Source organism: Natrix helvetica (assembly GCF_964273705.1).
Source record: "Natrix helvetica genome assembly, chromosome: 1".
Classification (NCBI taxonomy): domain Eukaryota; kingdom Metazoa; phylum Chordata; class Lepidosauria; order Squamata; family Natricidae; genus Natrix; species Natrix helvetica.
The window spans coordinates 48,699,266-48,724,150 of record NC_138548.1 but is presented as its reverse complement, the minus strand read 5'-3'; the positions used below and the strand labels follow the sequence as shown (position 1 = coordinate 48,724,150).

Below are 24,885 nucleotides of genomic sequence, written 5' to 3'. Positions count from 1 at the left end.
TAACTCTCCTCCCACCCAACCACTAATGTACTGGAATGAATGGAATATGAGAGGGGGTAGACTTCTTAGCAAATTTAAAAAGTTTCTACTGACATCTTGTTATCCTACCTCTTTCTGTCCTTTCCTAATAGTGTTCCAAGTAAATTGGGATGTCTAAGATCCAGAACTGCATTATGTACACTTTTATTTTTTATCATGCAGAAAAGGATTTTGGATTTGATTCACTTGTAAAAATGTGATCTGCCTCAGCATCAAGCAACATTGCTTTCTTGCACAATTTTAATAAAGTTTTCTTAAAAGCAATGTCAACTATAGCCAATGAATCTTGCACAAGACAAGTGCACATAGACACATCTGTGTCCTTTTTGTCCTCATGCCTTCCACCTAGCAGGCATAGCCCTGACGTTCAAATACTATCCAGCTTTTTTTTTAAAAAACAACTATAAACTGCCTCTGCCTGAGCAAGTGTTAGCCATAAATTAACAAACTCGGCTTTGTGACTTTGCTTTATTAGCACCATTAGCTGGCTTGCCCTGTGCACAGGATTAACCTTGCTTATGCTCAGTGGGGTTTTATATACAGGATGCTCAAAATTTAAGACAATCGTTTTAGAAACGACTTATTGGAGGACGTAAGGCTTAATTCCCGAGTATAGGATAGCACGGTAAGTCGAGGCAACAGCTTTTGATCCGTTTTCTCACTCCCCTTCTTTAACCTTTTCGACAGCGCCTCCCAGACACCCGCAAATCCGGCATCTGTCCCTGCTGCTGCCAATTAAGGGCGGGAAATTCGGCTACTCTCTATTGGGCCAGGTCGTCACGCCACGGCGGGCGAGGAAGATTGAGGGCTTCTCCCAGAGACCATGTGCCCCGGGAGTGGATTGGTTTTTCCACCCACCTTCCCCGCCCTCCCTGATCCTAAGACCTCCTTGGCGGCGAAGCGAGCGACGGTGGCTATAGCAACCCCGCCGCCGGCTAGGCCAGTCTCTTGCTTGGCTTTGCCTGCGCAGAGAGGGAGGAGGGAGAGGAAGCCGGGAACATGGAAGTCAGGATGGACGAAAGCGGCGAGCGCAGGAGGTGGCAGAGCAGCCCAGGTAGCGCGCAGGGACCGAGCGGGGTTGGGAATCTGCTCCCGAAGCGCCGGGAAGGAGGGCGCCCGAGGGTTCACTGATAGGTCCCGATTGGCACCGCTGCCGGGCACTTTCATTCTTAATGCTCCCAGCTCCCTGCAGTCGGAGGGAGGGCTACCCCGCTCGTCCGAAGCTCTTGGTCGGTGGCGACCAAGATCCAGATTCCGGCATCCCGTGGAAGCAAACGCTTCTCTGGGAGCGGGCTTTCGCCGGCTGGGGAAGTTCTGTGACCCAGCATGCACTGCTTCTCCGGCTCCGCAGCCGTTCCAGAATTGGCCGTTCCAGATTCCTGGGAAGACCTGGGGGGAGGGGGCGGAAGGGAACATGGGAGTCAGGATGGACGAAAGCGGGGTTGCAAACGCTTTCCCGAGTGGGTTTGGCCTGCTCCAGATAACCCCAGCAGGGAAAGGACGAGGAGCGTAGAGATTTCTCGGCCTGATCATCTCCACAGCAGCAGCAATTTGACTTAGACTTAGAAATAACTTTATTGTCACTTTTAATGTCCACTAATCGGCATACATTAAAATGAATTTCGTTGCATACAGCTCTCAAAGGGTCACGAATAGAATAGAATTTAGAATTATTATAATAGAATAATGGAATATAATAATAGCTTTATTGTCACTTTGAATATATACTAATTGCCATATATTAAAATGGTTTTTTTGGCATACAGCTCTCAAAGGATCTCTACCTCCAATATACACTACATAAACATGACAAATAAATAAGCATATTATCACATATATGGCACAGAGAAACAACAGTCTAGTTTGGATGTGTACATGTGCATGATGAGAAAAATGAATCTTGTGAGTTTACTAGACAGATGTGTGTGAGAGAGAGAACTACCAAAAGGGCTCTTGCACTCAATTGGCTCTTAATTCCTAGGACCTGCCTTAAGGACTGTGTTAAGGGCAAAATGAATTGGGGCCTGTTATAATTTGGCCAGGGAGTGGGTAGAGAATGGTGCAGAGATCAGAGATAACCACAGAAAAAACACACTTCTTAGGCATCACAAAATGACAAGATTTAAAAGAAGGAATCTAGAACATGTAGGCTGGGCAGATATTCTTAAGAGAAGGTGGCCCTTCAAGTAGCCTGGTCCTATGCCATGTAGGACTTTAAAAAGATTAAATTGAATCACATAAAAAAGTTTTATTGAAAGCCAGTGCAGCTTGTGTAGTAGTGGGGCAACATGAGCATAACAAGATGCATCCATATCTACCTGTGCTGCTACATTCTGGACCAATTGCAGCTTCCTGATCATTGTCAGAGGCAGCTTTATGTAGCACACATTGCATTAGTTCAGTCGGGAAGAAAATAAGACATGAGAGAAGTAATAAAAGGATGATAGTGTTCCATAATTTTTTATATTTCTGAATTCTATACTATTGCAGTAAAACCTTGATTTAATGATCATTCAAGAGTGATGTCCATGAAATCTGAGTGTGATGTTAAGTCTAAATGTATTTCATTTACATCACTTTGTGTCATTTGTATAATTATGCAGTTGATGTAAAAGAGATTTTGCAGTAACATTTTAATTCAGTAGATACATTTTAATGGTCAGCTCCTGACATTATTCCATGGAGTGGGAGAAGTTCATTGATGCAATTTATATTTTAAAAATGCCCATTGTGTCTGAATTCTGTTGAACCAAGAACATACTATCCTATCCATGCATTTATAGTCTTGTTCATCTTTAGGTAGAAATCATTTCTTGATACCAGAATATCTGTAAAACATATCCTGAAAAATAAATGACTACTGCCTAATGGAAGTTTTAATTTCCTAAAGACATATTGAAAGTCTTTGTAGAATGAAACAATCTTTCTCTACTTAGCTTTCTCATGAAAAATAGGATGTACATATAAATATAATAAAAGGTGGAAGATCTCATGTTAAGCATGTATAAGACAGATTGAGAAAATACTACTTTAAAATATTAATGAGAAAGCCATTCTTTCTGAGAAAAGTTTTTATTAGTGATGTTATCCAGGTGCAAATTTATAGCAGTGGAACTTTCTGCCCAGAGAAAAAAAGTCATAGTTTAGCAACCACAATTGGGATCTATTGCTAAAGCACAGAAAATCACGTGACTGAGATAGAGTTACAACATCACTTTCCATTCTGTTGTTAAGTGAATCATCACTTAACATAACCTTGATTTGTGATTTTACTTCTATCTTCTCTATTAATTCTGCTTCTGGAAGCCAGTTGTGAATCCCACATATTGCATGACCACAAGACTTTGCAACAGTCATATATGTGTGCCAGTTGCCATCAAATGGCTGCAAGGTGTTGCAATGATCATAAACAGGAAGTTTGTCACAACTTTGGTCATTAAATGAGGCAGTTGGTAAGGACTACTTACAGTCTTTGTAGCTTTTTGCATCACTCTATTAGCAAAGTAAGGTAATGAGTGACATCTAAGGTAAAACACTATTTAATAGAGTTACTGAGAAACAGGAATTTCAACTGTACAAACATCCCAATATTATAACATTTAAACAAAGGGAACTCTTACCCAGCATTCAGCCAGGAGTATATGAGAAGTAAGAAAAGATATAGTGCTGTTCTTTTATTCCAAGTCCCATTTTGTCCTTCCTAATAAAATTTTCAAGAGCTGAATAGATTCACTTTTATATAGCTTTTGTTCTGCTCTTTTGAGTCCGTATATTCTAGTTATCACACGGGGCTGGTTTATATATCTATAATATTGACAAACTAACATTATTCTGGTCTTAAGCCAGAACCACTCTCAAATTAATGTTTCTTTAATTGCTGATCTATTACATTTTCTGTGAATAAGATTTGTTGCTGAAAAAACTTTTGCAAAGACTGTATTGGTTGCTTCTGAGTTGTTTTCTACCATAATAAAGTTCTTAAAGTTATAGTAAATATAGTAGGCAGTCTATATAAAAAAGAAAAAAATATGCCATTTGCTTTCATTGCAAGCTAAACTTAAGTAACATCTGCTACTTAAGCCTATGAAAGCACAGCATTCTCCATTAATTAATCTACTTTCTTGATAGCAAAATATTAAAGGTTTTTAAAAATCCTACAGCCCCAGATTTTAATAGGCAATTACAACAAACTACACTTGTTTTTTTCTTGTTTTTTTTCAGTAATTGACTATCTCACCATTCCTAGGTATGGGCTAGCAAGCCCATTCAAAGGACATTTAAGTACCAAAAGTAATGGTAAGTAATTTATGTGATGTGAATTTATTTGGAAACCACACTAGATGTAGACTGCTACAAGTCTTTTATTTAAGCATTAGTTTGACAGAATGTAATAATATAATCAGTTATGCTTTAACCAAGAAATTAAATCTAAACCTAATAGTATTATTTTAAGGAAGCTATTTAGCCATCTTGATCTTGTTTTTAGCAATAAATTATACAAGTTTCAATCTAGAGAAAACTGTTAAAGAAGCATAACTAAATATTTTTGAAAACCATGTAATGTAATCATTCACAAAATGTGCATTGTATTATCATAGTTCTTTATTTAGCTTCTGTTTTCAAAATAAGGTGAATTAAAATTGCCATATTCTATGAAAATTTAAGTAAATTCCCTCATCACTTGGCTCATCAAGTGCTTTCTGTCTTCACTGGCATGAAATTGTCAGAACCTTCAAGCTGAAGTCCTTAAGCCTCTTTACCTCAGAGTGATCACATTGACTTCATAATGGGTCTATTCTTGTAGTAGCTGTTTTGAGGGTCTCTTGCTAGTTTCATATGCCTGGATACATGCTGCTCCACTGACTATTAAGACATAAACTTTTCCTGGCAGAAGCATTGCTGAAATGGCTCTGTGATTAGCGCTCATCTTGTTCATGGCTCAGTAACAGAAGAATTCTCAGTCCTGTGTGAGGGTTGATTTTAGTCTGCTTATTTATTTAATATATGATTATTTAGTTGTTGGAATTTCTATCTTAGCACAGACTACGAACTCTGATGGTATTAAGAAAGCAAGACCACTGAATAAGCCTGCTGATAGCGGTCCCCTGACCTCTTGGGATCTATGATCCCAGCAAATACAGCTGAAGCTCACTCATATCTAAAGCATTAAAGGATCTGGAGGAAAGGGCATCCTGTTTAATCTAAATTAATTAATAGCAAGATATAGATGTGCCTAATGAATGATCATTATGATTAGAGCATAAAGCTATCTAATTTATTTTTTAAAAGTTAAGTTGAAAAAAATCGGACTAGTAACTTACATTTTTTTTAAATGTAGTGCTTTCACAGAAGGTTTTCTAGGTTCTTTCAGCTTGAAAACCTACACCTGTAAGCAATACTAGAGCATCAAGTGTTCCCGACCATTTCTCAGGTCATTTTAAACAAGACTTACAAAATAAATATTCCTGTTATAAAATAAGCACCTTTTATGTAGAACAAACACCTCAGAGAATGCTATATAAATCTTGGGAAAGATTCTCTGCCAAGGATTTCATTAATCTACTTAGTCTCTTATATGTGAGTCTTATATGCAAACTGCCACCGTCTGGATCTGGGTGAGGTTTTTCCTCTGGTTCAATCTAAACCTTGTTTGATGGTTCCACATACCGTATTTTTGGGAGTATAAGACACACATTTTTTCCTCAAAAAAAAGACTGAAAATCTGGGTGTGTCTTATACATCGAATACAGCATTTTTGCTCCCAAAGCCCCTCCTCCTTCACCAAAATGGCTGTGCATACCCTTATGGAGGCTTTCAGAGAGCTCCTGGGAGCTGGGGAGGGCAGAAATGAGCCCAAACGGGGCGTTTTTTGCCCTCCCCCAGCAGCACTCTATAAGCCTCCATAAGGAGGCTTATATGCAATTTTTTGACAAAAAACAGGCCCGTTTTCATGAAAAACTGGTCATTTTTTGCTCATTTTTGGCCCCTCCATCCCCCAGGAGCACTATGCAAGCCCCCCCCCCAGGCTATTCATGCCTTTTTTTAAAAAAAATGGCCCGTTTTCATGAAAAATGGGCCATTTTGGGGAGGTTTGCAGAGTGCAAAATCTCCCCCCCCCCCTTAACTGATTGATGAGAATTACATTGATCAAGTGCTGTGCCAGCAGAAACAAAGTCTTAGGTGCTGCAGATTGTCAGCGATTTTCTTCTCCAGCACATGGATAAATACACCTGGAAACATCTACGTACCTACCTACTCTCTTCCTACCTACCTACTGTATTTCTCTCTCTCTTTCTCTCTCCCTCTATCTACCTACCTACCTACTCTCTCTCTCCCTACCTACCTACTGTATTTCTCTCTCTCCCTCCCCTCTACCTACCTACTCTCTCTTTCTCTCTCCCTACCTATCTACTGTATTTCTCTCCCCCTCTCTCTATTTCTCTCTCTCTCCCTCTACCTACCTACACTCTCCCTCTCCCTACCTACCTACTGTCTTTCTTTCTCTCTCTCTCTTTCTCTCTCTCTCCCTTCGTCTACCTACCTAACTACTCTCTCTTTCTCTCTCCCTAACTACCTACTGTATTTCTCTCTCTTTCTCTCCCTCTCTATCTACCTACCTACTTTAAAAAAAATTGTCTCTTCAAAACCTTGGTGCGTCTTATACTCCGGTGTGTCTTATATTCCAAAAAGTACAGTAACTCTTTACTTAATAACATTTTAGACCAAATGAAGGTATCTAGAATAAGTTGGTTTAGTTTAAATGTGTCTAGTTTCCTTTAGTGCACCTTAATCTCAGTTCTATGTTTTAAGTACTTTAAATGTTTTAACTACCATTGCCTTGGAAAATTTCAATTTGTGGCAGAAAGGTTTGACTTTATTTTTAATTATTTAAATAATTATGTAGGTTCTGTGGCTAGATCACCACTGCTTTCTCATGAATGGGCTTTGGACACAATCATCATTCTCCCTTTTTCATACAGTTTATTCAGTCCAAGAAAAACAGTATACAACAATATCCAGGTGTACTGTGCTATTTATTTCATTTTAATGCCACCTTTATTCACATTTTCAATTTTTTCCTTGTAACTGCAATTGTGGATCAAAATTATTGGCATTTTATCCTAATGCTCAAATATGTTTTATTTTGGTAGCTTTCTGCATTGACTCCTCCTCCCGCAGACTCAGTAATCAGTACCTCATCAGGGATCACATGGCTGTTCATTACAATAAAATACTTTCAGCCAAAGGTAAAAATACTCATACTTGAATTATTTTCAAACATTTGTTATAATACTCATAAGGTATAATGGTTAGAATGTCAGACTAGCACCCTGGAGATCTGATTCAAATGTCCACTTGGTCCTAAAGGTCACAGATGGGCTTGAGCCACACAACAGTATATATTACTTCAAACTTTATAAAGGCAACAAAAGGATAAAGTATTATAAGTATTCTGTTATCAGAAAATAAGATTTTGCAACAAGTATACTCTTAAGAAAATTTGGTTAGAGATGCAGATCATGTGTGCCCTTGCAGTATGTTGGTTTTTTAAAACTAAAATGAGATAGCTCATTTTGTTGCCCTGTGTTTTCTCCTGAATCATTGAGAGGTTGGTGGCATACAAGTTTAATTTATTGTGATTATGATTATAATTTCCACATCTTTTTGTGGTGTGCTTCCAAAGGCAGTTTTTCTTTTATCTATCTATCTATCTATCTATCTATCTATCTATCTATCTATCTATATATATATATATATATATATATAAATAACAGGCATTGGGATTAATGGATATCATTTAGAAGTTGGAAAAATGCCAATTTCTTTATTTATCAGCACTCTAATGATTGCATTTAATCAGAAATATTTATGAATCTTGAGTGCATACTATTTTCTCACTAAAAATGCAATAGACATAAAAGCTAAATATAGGAGGTATACCAGCCAATATTAATGAAAGTTTGAGGGTTTCAGATAATAATTATATAAAATAATTATTTCATAATATGTCACTCCCTGGGTCATTGATCAGATATTTATTCTCCAAAGTGGTGGTATATCCTTATTAATATTTAGCAGAGAGGTCTTTTCATCTCTTTTAATAAAGAGATTGTAGAATAAGACAAAAGTAATATTCCTGTAGAGGTCTATTCAAAACTAAATTTCCTTGAGTTCAGTGAGGCTTTCCTCCCTGGTCAGTAGATATGCGCTCTGACTTCCTAAGAGTTAACTGAATAAATTGGTGGCTGTCACAAGAGGGGTGCATCAAGGTACTGGACCCTAAGAATATATAAAATGTTTCATACATAAAATTATTTTGTATGGTCCATGGCCACACTCAAATATGTACGGTATGTTTCAGGTGTTTGGGACTGTGCTAAGAACAAAATGGCACAGAAGAATAAAAGAACCTCTAATAAGTACATTTTATTGTAGAAAACCTAAGAAGCTATGTATCAGATTTAAGTAGTCTTTATAACAAATCAGTGTCCTGCATCTGTTTTCCTTGCCTATTCTATATAAAGGACTAGAAGTATTTCTCTTTTAGCAAGACATAAGAGTTTTCATCTTTTCTTTGTTTGGATAGTACTCAGATCTGATATCATATTTTTTACTTTTGTCCAAATGAGAGTAAACTTTCTCACGGGGAATATTGGAGTAGGAGTGGGTTGGTAGGTTATGTCCGTCTTTGACATCAGCAATGGCTTACTGAGAGAAGAGAAGGGACCAGGCGGTTATGTCAAGTTGACAACTGCTGAGGAGAAGGTGAGAGGTTACCCAGAGCAGCTTTATCCTACTTGTTTTAATATAGTATATTTTGTAAGCCACTCAGAGTCTTCTGGAGTTCTGGAGTGAACTGCTATATTAAAATATCATTACCATCTCATCTGTCTTCTGTTTTATTTGAATTGGAACAACCCAAACATTCTGGATTATATGTTGATTGAACCACGAGTGGCCCAACATGGTTCAGTAGACGTTTTGCAATGTAATGGATTGTTTTAGGTTCAAAACAAAATACTGTATTTTCTATTTTATGATCATCCCTTGACCCACTATTCTTCTTAGAGTAGCTTTTTAAGACAAGTATTTGCTAATGAGGTTGTTTTATGCCTGGAAAAGCAGTAAATTACAAATATGTAAACTGGATTCCATTTTTTTTCTGTGCAAAAGGACATTTATTTTTCTAATGGGTGAAGTATGCAAGATACTTTGAGGTAATTTATGTTTACAAGGTAATACTCCACATTGAATTGGATATGTAAGATGAGAAAATGAGCTACATTGAAGAAGAAAAGGCAAATATGTAACTTGATCAGAATAGTTTTCTGTGTTCTACAGAGACATGGAATATCATTATAAACCAAGTACTTTGCCTATGGCCCTATGCACTCATTAAATTCTATTGATACTTGATAATTCCAGGCTGAGATTTGCCTGGAAAGTGTAGCATTTACTTAATACTTTTAAATAAGCCGTTTCTGTCAGCACCCAAGTTTATTTAGTTGAATATATTAATAAGCAAAAGAAATAGATCAGTGGAGTTAAGAGGAAAATACTTTCAGGGCACTATTGATTCACAGGAAGTCAGTTGGGGGCTACAGATGATAAAAGCAGAGTTAGAAACCCCAGTGGCATTGCAGTTTTTGTCTTAAGCTTCCACTTCAGTTCATTATTTCCGCTTTACACCATCATTATAGTTCACAAACAGAACTAAAGCATTCAGAGAGCTAAATTATGTGTCCTGTGTGAAATCAGGACACTTCCCACTCGGGAAAAGACAGATAGGAGTTAGGCCAAACTAGACTTGTGGAGAAGGCCTCTACCTCATCTCTTCCTCTAATGGCTGTTGCTTGAGGCAGTTAAGGAAAGGAATGTGTTCAGTAAATAAGAGGACTTATATTCTCTATCTCTTTGCTTGCATGGATGCTGATGTCTTGGCAGGAAAGTAACCAGATGGCAGTTGGTTTCCTCCTTTCTAACATTAGAGCCCTGACTGTTTTAATTTGAAATTGATCAGGAAGCCTTATTGCCAATACTAAAAGAACTACGGGTCTTATAGTAACTAACGAAAGCTTGGCAGAGATGGTCTTTGGACATAATTATATTAAAAAATCTATTAAATATTTTCTAAGACTGAGTTCCTAAGACTAATTCAGATGAAACCCAGAGCAGTTGATAGGCCTAACTAACATGTTGCTGATCCAGCTGATAGCTCAGCATACTATTTTTACTTCTTCCAGTATACATGTTTTCTCCAGTTTAAGCTCTCCTAAGGTAAGAAAAATCTCTGCTAGGTATAAATGATGTTATTATGGAATATACAGAGTGTTAGATGAAGACCAGAAATTTTACCTGCAAGCAGATAATAGCCCATATTCAAGATACCATGGGAGTCTTGCATTCATTGTTAGCCTCTATAAAGAATAAAATAGGTTTTGTCCTATATGTTTTTAAAAGGAGGGGGGGTGTCAGAAAATTGAAAAAATATTTTTCAAATTTCAGCTTGTTAACATTTCTGGATGTTTCCCTTCCTATTTTCATGGCCTACCATAGTGTAGCATTATGTCTGTGGGATCCTTGGTGCTGTCTGAGCTTGGTTGTTTTCTTACAGATGTTAACCCATTAGGTAACATAATCAATGCTTAGCAAGGACCCCATAGTTCAACCCTGAGTTACAAATATTCTCTTCTATCACTATTATATCTGCATGATACTATTGATTGATTGATTCCCAGACTTTATATAGCCATTCACCTCACCCATCTCACAGGAATTTGCTCTGATTCCCAGAGTTGATGGCATAACCAGGTTTTGAGGAATTTCTGGAACATTAAAATGATGTTTTTTTAATGCATTAAAAGCATTATGTCTGGGGGGAAGAAAGCTCCATAAGACAGGTGCCACAGCAGAGAAGACCCACTACTTTGGATCTGCCAAATGTTGGTCCCTGGAAGATGTCATCTGCAGCATGCCTTCTCTGCCAGATTTAATGGGCTGGGCTGATATAATTAGACACAGGCAGTCCCCCAGATAACCCAGTCCCATGCTACGAAGGACTTTAGAGGTTGAAACCAGCACTTTGCATTGGCCCCGGAAAAAAAAACTGGCAATCAATGGAGATCGCAGAGCAGAGGTTTAATATGACATGTCTTAGGAGCACATACTGTGTAACTTCCTACACAGCTGCATTTTGCTGAAACTTCTAAATTCTTCAAGGGCAGCCACATGCAAAGTGAATTACAGTAGTACAGTACAGTATGGAGGTGACATGGGCATGAATGAATGTGAACCAAACCTCCCCCATCCAAGATTGGGCACAATTGATGCACAATCCAGAGTTGTGCAAAGACCCTCTTAACCACGACTATTACCTCTCCTCAAGCAAGAGTCATGAATTGAGAAGCACCACAAATTGCACTTCGGGTCTGTCTGGGTAGCACTAAAGATGGCATAGTCCTAAAAACAGTAGGCCCCAAAATTTCATCTCTAAGGTCCTACATGGCTCATTATTTGAAATACCTCCTTCTTTGGAATTAATTTACTTGTCTGATCATATTTTATATTGATTAACTATTTATACGTCCTCTCCTTGTAGGATTGACATCTAATAGGGCCTTGGAAGTGGGTTTTATCAATGTTGCCCCAGTTCTCTTTCCCAGTGAAGCTTTTGCTTGTTTCATTCTTTTTGAGTTTCAGGAAACGTGTAATAACTTTTGTCTTCGAGTTGGCACAGGAAAAGGAGTTTTACAATATGCAAATGGGATCTGTATTGTGTGTGAATTATTTATATTGGTTTGAAGGGTTTTTCTTCTAAAAAAAACCAATTTATTAGCTGTCTATAGCCTCAGTAATGAGTAGCATACAAGAACAGTAGGAAAGTAGATAGCTATATAAGTAGGTAGTTAATAAAATTAGAATACCGTATATACTTGAGTATAAGCCGAGACCCCTAATTTTACCCCAAAAAACTGGAAAAAGTTATTGACTCGAGTATAAGCCGAGGCTGGGAAATGCAGCAGCTCACGGTAAATTTCAAAAATAAAAATACAGGTAGATAACAATAAAATTGCTAAAAGTGTGTGTGTGTGTGAGTGAGACAGACAGACAGCGGAACAGAGAGAGGGAGAGAGAGAGGGAATCAGAGAGAGACTGACAGAGACGAATCAGAGACGTACTTTTAACTACCTGGCAGCGGCGTTTTGCCTTGGGGGGCTCCTCAGAACATCCCAAGACTTCGGAGGGAAGTTTACAGCCCTCCCTCGGAACGCTTCGGAGGGAAGCTTCTGCAAAGGCGAGTGACAACAAGTCTCCCAGGCTTTAATTTGCCGAGCTGTGCGCACGCGCCTGTTTTCCACGGCGTGGAGCAGCGGCGAGATTCTGGGCGGCGAGCGATGATTCCAGGGGCCATCCGGGAAGATGAGGAATGCGAGGGGGGACCCTGCCCCCCCCCACCGATGGCCCCCGGAATCATCGCTCGCCACCCAGAATCTCGCCGCTGCTCCACGCTGTGGAAAACAGGCGCGCGCGTACAGCTCGGCAAATTACAGCCTGGGAGACTTGTCACTCGCCGGGGTTATGCAGAAGCTTCCCTCCGAAGCCCGAGAGGAGGGAGGGAAGCGGGCGCCCGGCACACAGAAGAGCCGCATTAAAATGTTTAAAGAGCCACATTTTTTTTTTTTTTTTGTTCACTGGAGTATAAGCCGAAGTGGATTTTTCAGCCCAAAAAGTGGGCTGAAAAATTCGGCTTATACTCAAGTATATACGGTATATTAAAAGCATGGACAAGCTGTAAAGAACTTCAATTATAAAGTTTCGTTTTGTAGGTACATATTGACAGCTCATATAATGCAACAAATTCCTTTTTTATTCATTTTGTGTTGTTTCTTTTTAGCTGCTATAGATTGTTCATTACCAAAAAGCAGATTAAACAGCATAAAATGTAAGTATTTTCTTTGATTTGTTAATAATTTTAAAAAGCATATCATGAAAATTATATATTGATAACATTATTCATTATTATTCAGAAATTAGAATTATTATTCATTACTAGATACACCATTACTTGCAGTGACATTTTCTCTTACTTCCTCTCATCTTCAAATTTTAAGTTGATTTGAAATATGCAGCAGTCTATTATTTCTGGTGAATGCTGTCTATCAATGAATGAATACAATAAACCATGACAAATGGCTTAAATATCACAGTTCAATACCCTGAACTGTGATATTTCAATTCAGCATGGTTCAAACTATGTCTAATAAGACTATGGTACGGTACGGATATATAATATGATGAAAAATCTGTTTTTTGTTTATTTTGTGATCTTAAATAGCAAGATCTAGCCCACACTGTTCAGTAGTACTGTTTCACAGTAGTATGATTTTGTGTATTTTGCTTTTTAAATTGTGTTGTTTTGATTTTAACTTGGATGCCACCTTCAATTTGTTGGCGAGATAGGCAGCTATAGATATTGTTTAATATGTCTTTTGTTTAAGCAAATCATCAATCAATAGCCACTATTGAAAGACTGTTTATGGAGGATGGTGCGGTTTACCAATTCTCCACTGGGAAGGGGATTGAACTAGAAGATTTTGGAAGTTATTTTCAATCTTTCAGATTTTTAATTCTATATAATAAAAATGTCTTATAAAATTGTATAAAAACAGGCTTAAGAGTAGTAAGAATTATTCAGGGCAAAAATGCAGTGTACAGAAAATATAGATGAAACAGAATTATTTGTACATTAAGGAAGAATTTTTTTATTATGAATCAGCAACGTAAATTGTTTCTCATGGAAATCTAGCAGGGTGGAACAGTTTAGTCCTATAGGAATGCATTTTAATCCTTTTATTAAGCTATTTAAATTATTTTCCCCTGGCACTTTCTATGTCTTAATGAAGATTTAAAACAGAAAATTGTTCATATAAGAGGACTAAATCACAGATAAGAGTACAGACAGGTATACTGGAATATAGAGCTGGTACCAGGTAAACCAAAACTCATGTGAGCTAAAGTTACCAAAGGGGACAAAGGCTTCTTTAGATATGTTCAAAATAAAAGAAAAAGAATTATGCTAGCTGATGAACACAGATGGCAAAATACTTTAAGGTAGCAAACAAAAGGCATAGAAACTGAGCTGTTATTTTGATTCAGTCTTAATCAACAAAAAAAGAAAATTGGGTATTCCACCGGGATATAGGTAATCCCCGGGTTACAAGCAATCTCTTAGTGAACTCTCAAATTTACACAATCTGCGTCCCCTAATGTTTACAAGCAAGTCCTGAAACTATGAATCTTTCAGCACCATGACAGTTGTTCAACCTTAAGAACAACCACAGAGGCTGTGCAACATTCGTCCTGCACTTTGCCGGCCAAAATGGAGGTTTGAAGGGGTGGGTCTGCCCTTCCGATAAGCCGTTTAGGCCTGCGCAGGCCTTGGCTGGCATTTTTCCAGCCAAAATGGGGCTCCATTTAGGCCTGTGCAGGCTTCGCTTGGCACTGCAGAGGCCTAAACAGAGCATTGGAGGGGCAGCCTGCTCCTCCAAACCTCCATTTTGGCCTGCAATGTACCGGGCGAGGCCTGTGCAGGCCTAAATGGACCTTCGTTTTGACAAGGAAAATGCCAGCTGAGGTCTGTGCAACCTAAATGGAACGTTGGAGGGGCACGCACAGCAGAGGCTGGAGAAGAGACAGTTTACTAGATCTTCCCATGGTAAGTGACCCAGTACGGCAGGTTGGGGGGAGGGAAGCAATTGTGGGGAACATGAGGTATTTCAGTGGGTCGGGGAAGGCTTGGGTAGTCTTAAGCAGGTGGCCTGTTCCATCACTAGCCCCTCCCCTCCCTCCATGACCTTCCCCACCCTGAAATTCCTCATGTACACTTAACAAGCCGCGCCTTTGATTAGCAAATGAATGGGTGAAGGAAGGGAGTGATCACGTTCAAGGTACAAGATTCACTCCCACAAATCTCCGGGTTACATTTGTAACTCGAGGACTACCTATACTGTGAAGGTAGGAAAGCTAGGATGGAGAGGCAAAATTGAAGCTTGAGATTGAGGAAACATGTCCAGGAAATACCTCTTTAAATTAAATCTTCACAAGCAGATGAATTGCATCCGAGTGTAGTGGATAGTCTGGCTGAACCTTTGTATTATTGAGATCCTGATTAAAATGCCAGATGATTGGAGGAAAGAAAATGTACTTTTCTTCAAAAAAAGAACAATGAACCTTGATGGTATGGAAAGATCAATATTATTTTGTCAGCATTTAATTTGCTGTCTAAGAACTTAGCTTTTTGTCTTATGTATATCTATTCTTTTCTTGTTTATTTTACTTTTACTTTTCCCCCTTTGTTAATAAAGGGCAATAAAAATTATTTTAAGATGTGATACTGGAAGATCCAGGAAATGACAGATTGATCAGTCTAACATTGCTAACTGGGAAAAATCTGGAGCAGATCATGTTTATTAAATCTGTAGATGTTACAACACTGAGTGGAATATTGCCTAGGAAATAGAAAGAAAATTCAAAACAATCTGGATAGGTTGGAGAATGTTGGACAAATGTGCTGCAAATAACTAGAAATTAACAAAAACAGAAAATGAAGCAGAACAAATTCTGCCTTCTTCTGTGCGCTACTTGGAGAATCCAAGCATGGGTTCAACTTCAGTTTGTCTGCCCAGTGATTGAGTTGATTTTAGAGTCTTTAGCCACGCCTCCTCGCTTGATTGCCTCAGTTTTTCTCAACTCAGTCAAACCCATAGTAGTGACTTACTTTCTCCTCAGTCAATGAGCAGAGAAATTAAAGTTATTACCTTGGATTCTTCAACCATTTCTTCATTACAGCAGAAGATTTAAAAAAATTGAATTGGCAACTCTTTGACAGCTGTCAAAGGCCCTTCGGTTTGGGCAGCACCTCAGGCTCCTAGAAGCCTTGCACGAGGCTCGGAGCCGACAGTGCGGAGCTGTCAAAGCTCCGTTTGAAGTTTAAAACCACCGGAGCACAACGGCACCCCAGCGGCTAGTGAACGGGTCGGGTGAGCATCGGCTAAAGCTTCCACAAGGGGTCCGGGCAGCAAGGGAATGAAGCCCCGACACTACAGAGAACGTGGCCGCCATTTTGGACATTGTTTTGAAGCGGCCACCATTTTGAATAGCGATTTTGGTGCGCTTGCCATTTTGGCTGTCAGATCACCTTGGACTGTCATTTCAGCGGCAATTTTCATCTTGACAGGGAGCGTGCCTTAAGGAAGGCACTCAGAGAGTCATGCCTGGACTTTGCTTCTCCCTATCTGGCAGCTTGATCTGGTCTCCTAGCAGCTGCATATTAGAGACTTTTGTAGCCCGAAAGCACCTGTTTACCACAGCTCCAAAGACTTCAAGTCAGTTGCAGACCCAAGAAGCGGTGCTGGTGCCAGAGGCCTCGAACGAGGCTGCTCGAGCACTCCAATCAACCCAGTCCCGGGCTATTCCCTGTCCGCGTACTTGGTCAAAGGTCCGGTGCGGCTGTGGCAGAATTTCATCTCTAGAATTGATTGATCTGACCTGGTCCTGATGTGGTAAGTGGGGCGTTCGCATTGCCATCCTAGCTAACCACAGAAATGGCTGACTTGTGTCACAGGGAGGAATAACCCTACCCAGGTTCATCCTCCATCCTACAGCCAGCTCCAAGGAGAAAGGCGGGTAATGTACCATCCAAGTCCTCCAGCAAGTCAAAGAGGTCTAAAATGTCCTCTCATAAGTCTTCTACAACAAATAGAGATGCCAGCAGGTGCTTTAATGCCTTGGAAAAACAATTTGCTAAGGTGCAAAAGGCCCTGATGGTTAATCCATCTTCTCCAAGGCAGGCTGAATCCACTCAGGCGAGGTATGAAGTACAAGATGCCTTTCCAGATGATATTTCAATCTCACAAGATTTCCAGGCAGCTTGTTTCGAGGAAAACTTTGCTCCATTCGAATGTCTTCCTGTGACAGCTGAGGACTCTCCTAGCGACCCTAGGCAAGAGGAGGCCACAGCCAATTCTAGGCCTACCTCAGCATGCTTCTCTGTAGAACAGCAGAAATTTATTTCCCAAGCCATAATGCAAGCCATAGACTTTGCCTGAGTGGAGTCACCTCCAGTAAACAGACAATTCAGGCCCCAGTCCAGCAGAGCCATAATAAGGACAGTCCTGTGGCCATTCAGGACCCCCCCCCCTCTCCCTAACCTTCAGTGCGCAGTGAGGATTCACTAGCAGCAGAGGAGGTTACCACTGAACAGATCCTCTCGGATGATGATATGACCACTGACAAGCCGGCCTTCACTGGCCTCTTCAAGCCTGCACTCTTCAAATCACTTTTTCACAAGGCCAAGGTGATCACTAGTTCAGACATGGCCAGTACCTCGGATGAGGCTACTAAGGAACAACCAGCCAAGAAGGCTAAGAGCAGCACCTTCTTTTCTGAAACACCTGCAGAACGCGAGGAGGTTCCTACCCCTCAGCTCTTCCTCAACGTTGTCCAACGCCAGTGGTCTCAGCCTGGGTCTATCCCAGCTCCTAGTGGTTGTGACAAATGATTTTATGCGGTGGCCCCGGAGATGGAGAATCCCTTGCAGTGGTCCAAGGTTGATACTCCTATGGCCACCCTTACATCTTCGGCACTCATTCCCTCCAATCTCATGGAGGTACTGAAGGTGGAGGACAAAAGGGCAGAATCCTCATTCAAGAAAGTTCACCAGGCCGTGTCCTGGGCCTACAGGGCCTCAACATCGGCTTCCTTTTCAACATGACCACACTCATGTGGCTGAGACAGCTATTAGACAGCTATTAGATTCCGGTAGAGGACACCAGGCTCCGCCAGGATTTAAACAAGCGACAGCCACAGAATATTCAGCAGATGCCACCCTTAACACCGCCAAGTTTGCCTCCAGTCACAACTGTCCCATGGTCAGACGATGAACTGGAGAACAGCATCAACTGGCTGGAGCTGAGGGCCTCACACCTAGCCTTGCGATGCTTCGAACATCGAGTCGCAAACCAACACATCCTCCTGCTCACAGACAATGTGGCCACCAAAGGCCCACATCAATCGGCAGGGGGGCACTCATTCCAAGGCCCTGATGCAGGAGTGTCTGCAATTTACTAATTTTAATTCAAATTTAAAATGATGCATTTGGGCCATTAAATAGAATAAAATTATACTGATTTATCGTAATGTAGACCTTATTAAGAATAAAATAATATATCAGATTACAGGACATTGTCAAGTTTCTCATCATTTCATATCTATTGCTACTAAAAAATGGCTTTAGTTGAAAACCATTCCTACCTTTGTCTGCACAAACATAGTACTCCATTTTTTAAAAAATCCCTTTAATCCTAGTATTTTAACCTTGGCTAATATTTTCATCTTAAGTTTCAGATCAGAAACGAAGAGAGAAATTGAAGAAAGAGGTAGAAAAATGTGAGGAGATGATTTCATCTCAACAGGTATCCCGATCAAGTTCCAGGGAGAGTAGAAGACTGCTGTCTGCAACCTATACAAAAGTAGGTATATTTAGTCTCTTGTTCCTTTTTCACTATTAATACTGGAAGATTCCTTCCAGATTTTAGTATTGTTGAATAGCAGTATTCTGTTAAATAAATTACAGTCACCAAAAATATTTTACTAAATACTTTTCAGGATAAGCAAGACCATAGTTGTTCCTATAATTTTTATTCCTATTATTTTAATTTGTGCTGAATAGGAATGGGCAAAATTCTCCAGTGCTGTTTCTCTCATTTTCCAGTTTTAGATTTGTTCTGGACTTCCCCTATATCAACTTGTAAATTGGGGGAAAAGTGTAAATTTTCTATACATTTTTATATATGATTCATGCCTGTTTACAAGATATTGCACTTTTATTTAATTCTGCTTCTGCTATCTTTTTCATCTGCTGGAGAGGAGAATAATAATTAAAAAGATTAACAAACTGCAACTCGAGTTTGTTCTATATTATTTTCTACTTACCATTCATCTGCTTCAGAATGAGGAAGCTGAAATTTAATCCATCCTTCCATTTTTGTCTAGCATCAATAAGGAATATCCTACACTCACACACAGAGAGAGAGAGAGACATACAGACACCAAATTTTAAATTACGTGTGATATTCTAGGAAAATAAGCCTATAATACCTGTTTTCAATTTACCTGCATTTAGAGATAGGCTTGCTATAAATATCTATAATCCTTGAATTATAATAGTAATTGGGACTAGACTTTCTGTTGTGAAGTGCCTTGCACCCTGCACTTGCTGGCCCTGCCACTTCTACTGCCATCATCTGACCGTTGCCTTCTCCCTCCTCCTGTTGACAAACTGCCTTGCATAGGGCCATTCTCACAGTGCTTTGGAAAGTCTGAAAAGCTTTACCATGAGAATGGCCTGTGCAATTTGGAGGACAGCATGAGCAGCCTCGGGAAGGTGTCCTGAGATGGCCAGCATCTGCTTTACTGGGCAGCAAGTGCAGCAGGGTGAGTGAAGCCCAGGGCAACAAGGATGGCAGGGCAAGCAAAGTTCAGCAGAGGCTTTGAGCTACGATGTGGAGCTTGAGATTGCACTCTGTGGTTGCAATGCTGGGGCTGAAGTAGAGATCTGGGAGTGTTAGCCTCTGGCTGAGACGGCTGAACTTCCCTGGTCTCTATTTCAGCCTCAGTGCCACTACCGTTGCTGATGAGTGTCACTATGCAGGGTGACCAAAAGAGAGAGATGGAGGGGAGATAGGCATGTGGGAGGGAGTTGACACCCTCTTCTGGTCATGTGCAAGATAGTGCCAAACACTATCTGAATTTTAATCATATCACTGTGGAGGTGCTGCACTGGCCATCATTTCTGGGATCAGGTATAAGTACCATTCATTCAGCACCTCCTTAACGTGGAATGGTCACTGAACAAACGGTTGAAATTTGAGAGCTACCGGCACATGATTGCTACTTATTGTAATCAGAAACCGCTGTAAACATCTAACTTTCTTTTATTTGTGTTCTAATTTTTATAAATATTATTTACTTCATCCTTTCTCCAATCTGTTTCCTCTAAAATATGCTGAAGTTCCATCTTCCAAATTTATCAGTCAGTATTATTAAATCTTAAAATTATGGTCCTAAGTATAACTTGGTTGGAGAAGACAGATTTGTAGATTATAAATGAAAGTTAGCTGTTTATATTCATGTATCTTCCCAGCTATATTGAAAGAGAAAGAAATTGAATGGAGAAATAAATTGCTCAAATAAACCAGTTGTTGACTAGCACTGCACAGAATAGTACTAGTTAGGGGAATGATCTGTAATAGACAGAATATTATTTGTGTAGCAGAAACAGAGAGAGTACTATAAAGGATGGGATTCATTTTCATTTTAGAATATGCATAACAGCGTATTTGGCTTCAAGCTGCTATATAATGTTGATCATTAGTTGGCCAATTCTTGCATGACTGCTTGGTAGCTGACAGTGAATGATAAGTTTCCCAGATAATCACCCTATTTAGAAAAGTTATTCATGACTGGTGGTGATGGGTAATACAATATGCTATTGTTTGTGCTTTGTTTTGTTATATTTTGAAATAAAAGGAAGAAATGTCAGGTTAAACATCTGAGACTCATTTGGTTACCATTATTGTCATTCATCAAAGTTTTTGTCATTAAGGATTGTTCAATAAAGAATCTTTGTATTCACTACTGATTTTTATCCTGCTAATGCAGGATTTGAAATACATGTATCTATTGGTGAAACCTTTTTTCAAAATTTTAAAAGGAATATGCCAGGTGAGACCAAACCAAACTAAACAGAAAACGGTTTTCAAATCATAGGTGTCAAACATTATGCTGGTTCTGATTGTCTCCAAAATTAATCAATTACCCTCCTATAATATGATGGATAATTGACCCATACTATGTGTTATATATGTATACATCTTTTCTAGAGGTGGCCTTCACATAATTTAACAACTGGTTCGCAAAGTGCAGAACTGAAAATGTGAGAGCGCTTGCGCGTGGCTTCAAATACATGGTGATTTACTGCGCGCGGCTTCCAGCACACCTTCTTGGGCAGCCGTGGTGAATAGAGTAGGTGAGGCACGTAGATCAGATACAATACAGAAGAACAGGTTGGATAGTTTTGACTTGTCCTGAGTCTCAGGGACATAATGGATATATCTTTCACCCAGAATTGCTGAAGGGAAAACATGACATTGAACTGAAATCCAGGTCCTTCCTAATTCAGGATGTTAAGCTATGTGAGATACATATTGTGTATCTGGCTATTTGCCCTGGAAAGCTGATCAATATACTAAGCCACCTTTAGGTCTACCTCTCATCTTTCCCAGCTACAGCATTAGGAAGTAAGCTGTATATCCATTTAGTGCCCAATCAGTTGGTAGCTAGGTTTCTTGCAACAAGCTGATGATAAATATAGTTATGAAACATATGAAGTGTATTAACTGCAATTGACCAACCAAATGTCCATATTTCAATTAATTAGGGTAGCTTAGACCTAGTCAGGTTCATATCCAGAGGTGGTGCGGTTTGGACTGGTTTGCCTGAACCAGTAATGGAAATCGCCTACTTGCCGCAGCTCTACACCGTCCTATTTAGGCATGTTTTTTTATTGTAAAATTTTTATTGATTTTTTACAAATGTTTTAGGGAAAAAGGTAAATAGGTATAGAAAATTTTGATAGCTACATCATGCGGGAGGTAGAAATCCCCCCGAATCTCACAACTTTAACAAAAAAGAAGAGAAAAAACATCAAAATTTGAATAAACATTGGCAGCTTTTTGTTTTTACATTCAATCATTAATATATTCAATCATCTTTTGTATCACTTCCAAAAGTTACATTATAACAACAATTGCAATAATGTTTCAACTCATTTTTGTGATCTGAGTCTTTAAGTGTTGCATCCTCCCCCCTGTCTGCTGGCAGAGCCGCGGCCCCTCCCTCCTTCACATCTTGTGTACTATCCCCTGTTTGATCTAGGAGGGCACTATTTTTTTTAATGAAGGCCTCCGCCTCCGCACCTGTGTTAATTCTAATTCTACTGCCCTCGCAGAAAATCAGCATTCCTTCTGGCAACAACCATTTAAACCAGATTCCATTGTTATATAATTTCTTTGCTAAAGAGGAGTATTTCTTCCTCTTATCTCTTCCTTTCTTTGGAATCTGTTTAAGAATGGTTATTTCTTTGTCTTTATATTTTAGTGGTCCCACCCTTTGAGCTCCTAAGACCTCATCTCTTGTGGTCTTTCTAAGAAATTTAACATGTACTTCCCTTGGCACGTTGTGTGTTCTAGCGTATGCTGAATTAATCCTATAAATCAGATCAATATCCCACCATAGCTGTTGTTTGTCTCTTTTAATATATTCTGCTAAAATTGTGGTCATAATCTCCTTGAGATCTTCATTCTCTGTTTCTGGCAAGTTTTGAAATCTAAGAAAAAAAGACATTCTCTCAAATTCTACCTTTATCATATGGTTTTCAAATTCTACATTGCCCTTCTGGATTGTCTTAACCTCTTCCCTCAACCCAGTCGCGCCCTCCTCCAGCACCCCTATTCTCTGTTTATTTTGTGTTGTTTGTTGTTGCGTTTCTCTGAGTTGATCACTTAAGTCTGCCAATTGTTTTTTCAGTTCGTCCTGCCCCTTTAGGAGAGTTTGAAACATTTGATCAACAGATAGTTCCTTTGAGCTTTCTTCAGTCACTTTAGGTTGTAAAAATGAAGCCAATGGTGTATTTTGAGTAACCGGGCTGGACGTAGAAGATGTTGGGGCCAAAGACTGCTTACCAGGTGGTAATTTTTTAGGACCCATATTAGGTTCAGAGATAGCTATAAGTCTGCACAAAGAAATGGCTTCTGTGGAAAGACACAACCGGGAGAAGTCACAAGGCAAGCAAGTCCAGAGGAGAGCGTAGGTCTCTATATAGCTCCAAGCCAGGTGATATAAATCAATGTTCCAAATCCAAGGGAGATACGTGCAAGGAGAGGCTCCTGGAGATCTCTAGGGTGTGATATAGTACAAAGCCAGAAATTCTTTCAAAAGGGAAATTTCATTCATAAGTGCAAGAAGAAGGAGGAAGTTGGCCATCTTGGCTCTGCCTTCACAGGAGATCAGAAAGCAACGTCCAAAGTTTCCATAAAGTAGTTTAAAAGAATCAACTCAGCAATCCTCCTTTGCAATTGTAGCAAGAAGTCATCCTCCCATTGCTTAAAGGAAGAGAAAGTAACTTTTAACTCTCTCTCTTCCAAGAGAGAGGGATTTTCCAATTGCTGCTTTTCCGAGGGGGGGTTGAAACCCCCCCTCCAGTCTTAACACTTCAAAAGATTGAAACCAGAGTTTAAAAGAGGCTGCTGTTCATCAATGAAGTAGTTAAAAAGGAGATTGAGGGAAGCTTCCCACCTCACTGCATTTCAGCTGTAACATCCAATTAGTTGTTTCCTTCCAGGCTCCGCTCGGCGAAGGCGTGCTGTTGCGCACCCCACACGCTCTCCGGCTCCTGGGACGAAGCTGGAGACCCCCCCTATGGCAGGGGGCCCTTCCAAGGCTCCCTGTGCTCCCCCTAAGCTTAAAGGGAGCCCACCGAGAAGACGAGCAGCGGACGCGAACGTCCGTCGCCTTCAGGGACCGGAAGTGATCTCCTATTTAGGCATGTTTTAAAGCCGCACGCATGCATGCACTTATATATATAAGTGTTATGTCAAAGCACCTGGTATGCCCAAATATCGGAGGAAGCATACTGCTTCCCTTTTGCCTTTCAGCTCCGTCCTAGGAGCCTTCCAGACAGGAAGATGCTTTGACATAACACTTACTTATTTCCTTGGCTCAGCTGATAAGGGAGGAGAGCTTGTGGCTTAGTGGCTAATATAACTGCCTAACATGCAAAAACAGCCCAGGTTCAAATCCCAGTAAGGGTATGGCTAGCTGATGAGAGCTAAATAGCTTGAAATAGATCTATACTAGTCTCTATTTATTTATCAGCACAAAATGCAACACAAATTATATTTATACACACACACATACACACTGTAGGAGATGCAAGAGGGGAATTCTAGCTCTCTTAGGGACTACTATGGTGTAACTTCTACCTTTGTAATGCAGCCCTTGAAGCTGAAGGTTCACTCTCTTGTGGATCATCCATAAGGGGCTTCTGAGTGTCTGATGACCCCTTTTTTATGATTTCATGGCTAATAGCTTCATCAAATTCTGAGAGTGGCAATGGGTGAACAGTAGATTGATCAGGGAGGGTGATGTTGATGTCAGCCTTTTCTAAAATTGAAAATAAAATCTGGGGTGAAATCTAAATAGGTGGCATGATATTCCATTTTTTTTCTGACAAACTTGTTTGGATACTAGAATCCAAATCAGAGTCAATATTGAAGGGAAATAAATTCTTGAGGAACACACTACTTTAATTCTACAGATTTCAGACCACAGGATTAATTTTCCCTTCTTGGAACTGCATTAAGCAAGTACGTAAGTGGGGAAGTTACATTCTTCTCTCCATTGTAGTCAGTTAGAGCTAGCTGAGGGATGAAAGATGTCAGTGAGGAAGCTTGCTGTTTTAAAATCCAGAGTCTGTTCTGAAGGTCTGATAATGGAGCATAAAATGAGCCATTGGGGGAAAGAGAAAGATGGTTGCATTCTCCCTAAATTGAAGCACTAGTTTCTGTATTATCCTCTGCTTCGGTAGAAGGCTGTAGCCTTGAGCAAGTGAGAAAAGTGTAACTGAATCACAAGCTGAACTGGAATGTCTTTAAATATTCCAGAAGGGAAACTGCTGTATTTCTCCCGATTCTAAAAAAATCTGTACATTATATATCTTAAGAAAAA

The 24,885-nt window shown here is 39.8% G+C and overlaps 1 protein-coding gene across 2 annotated transcripts in view; it reads left to right on the top strand.

Annotated features, from left to right (window-relative positions):
* Positions 1-885: 885 nt before the first annotated feature.
* SPATA7 (spermatogenesis associated 7) overlaps positions 886-24,885 on the top strand; it is a 53,349-nt gene continuing 29,349 nt past the window's right edge. The window contains exons 1-5 of one of the 2 annotated variants that reach the window (XM_081950029.1): positions 886-1,093; positions 4,261-4,335; positions 7,191-7,286; positions 12,935-12,982; positions 18,439-18,569. In XM_081950029.1, coding sequence (XP_081806155.1) covers positions 1,039-1,093; positions 4,261-4,335; positions 7,191-7,286; positions 12,935-12,982; positions 18,439-18,569 — 405 coding nt within the window. In that variant the 5' untranslated portion in view covers positions 886-1,038. The remainder of the gene's footprint in view (positions 1,094-4,260; positions 4,336-7,190; positions 7,287-12,934; positions 12,983-18,438; positions 18,570-24,885) is intronic. The other variant, XM_081950030.1, reaches the window with a different exon arrangement.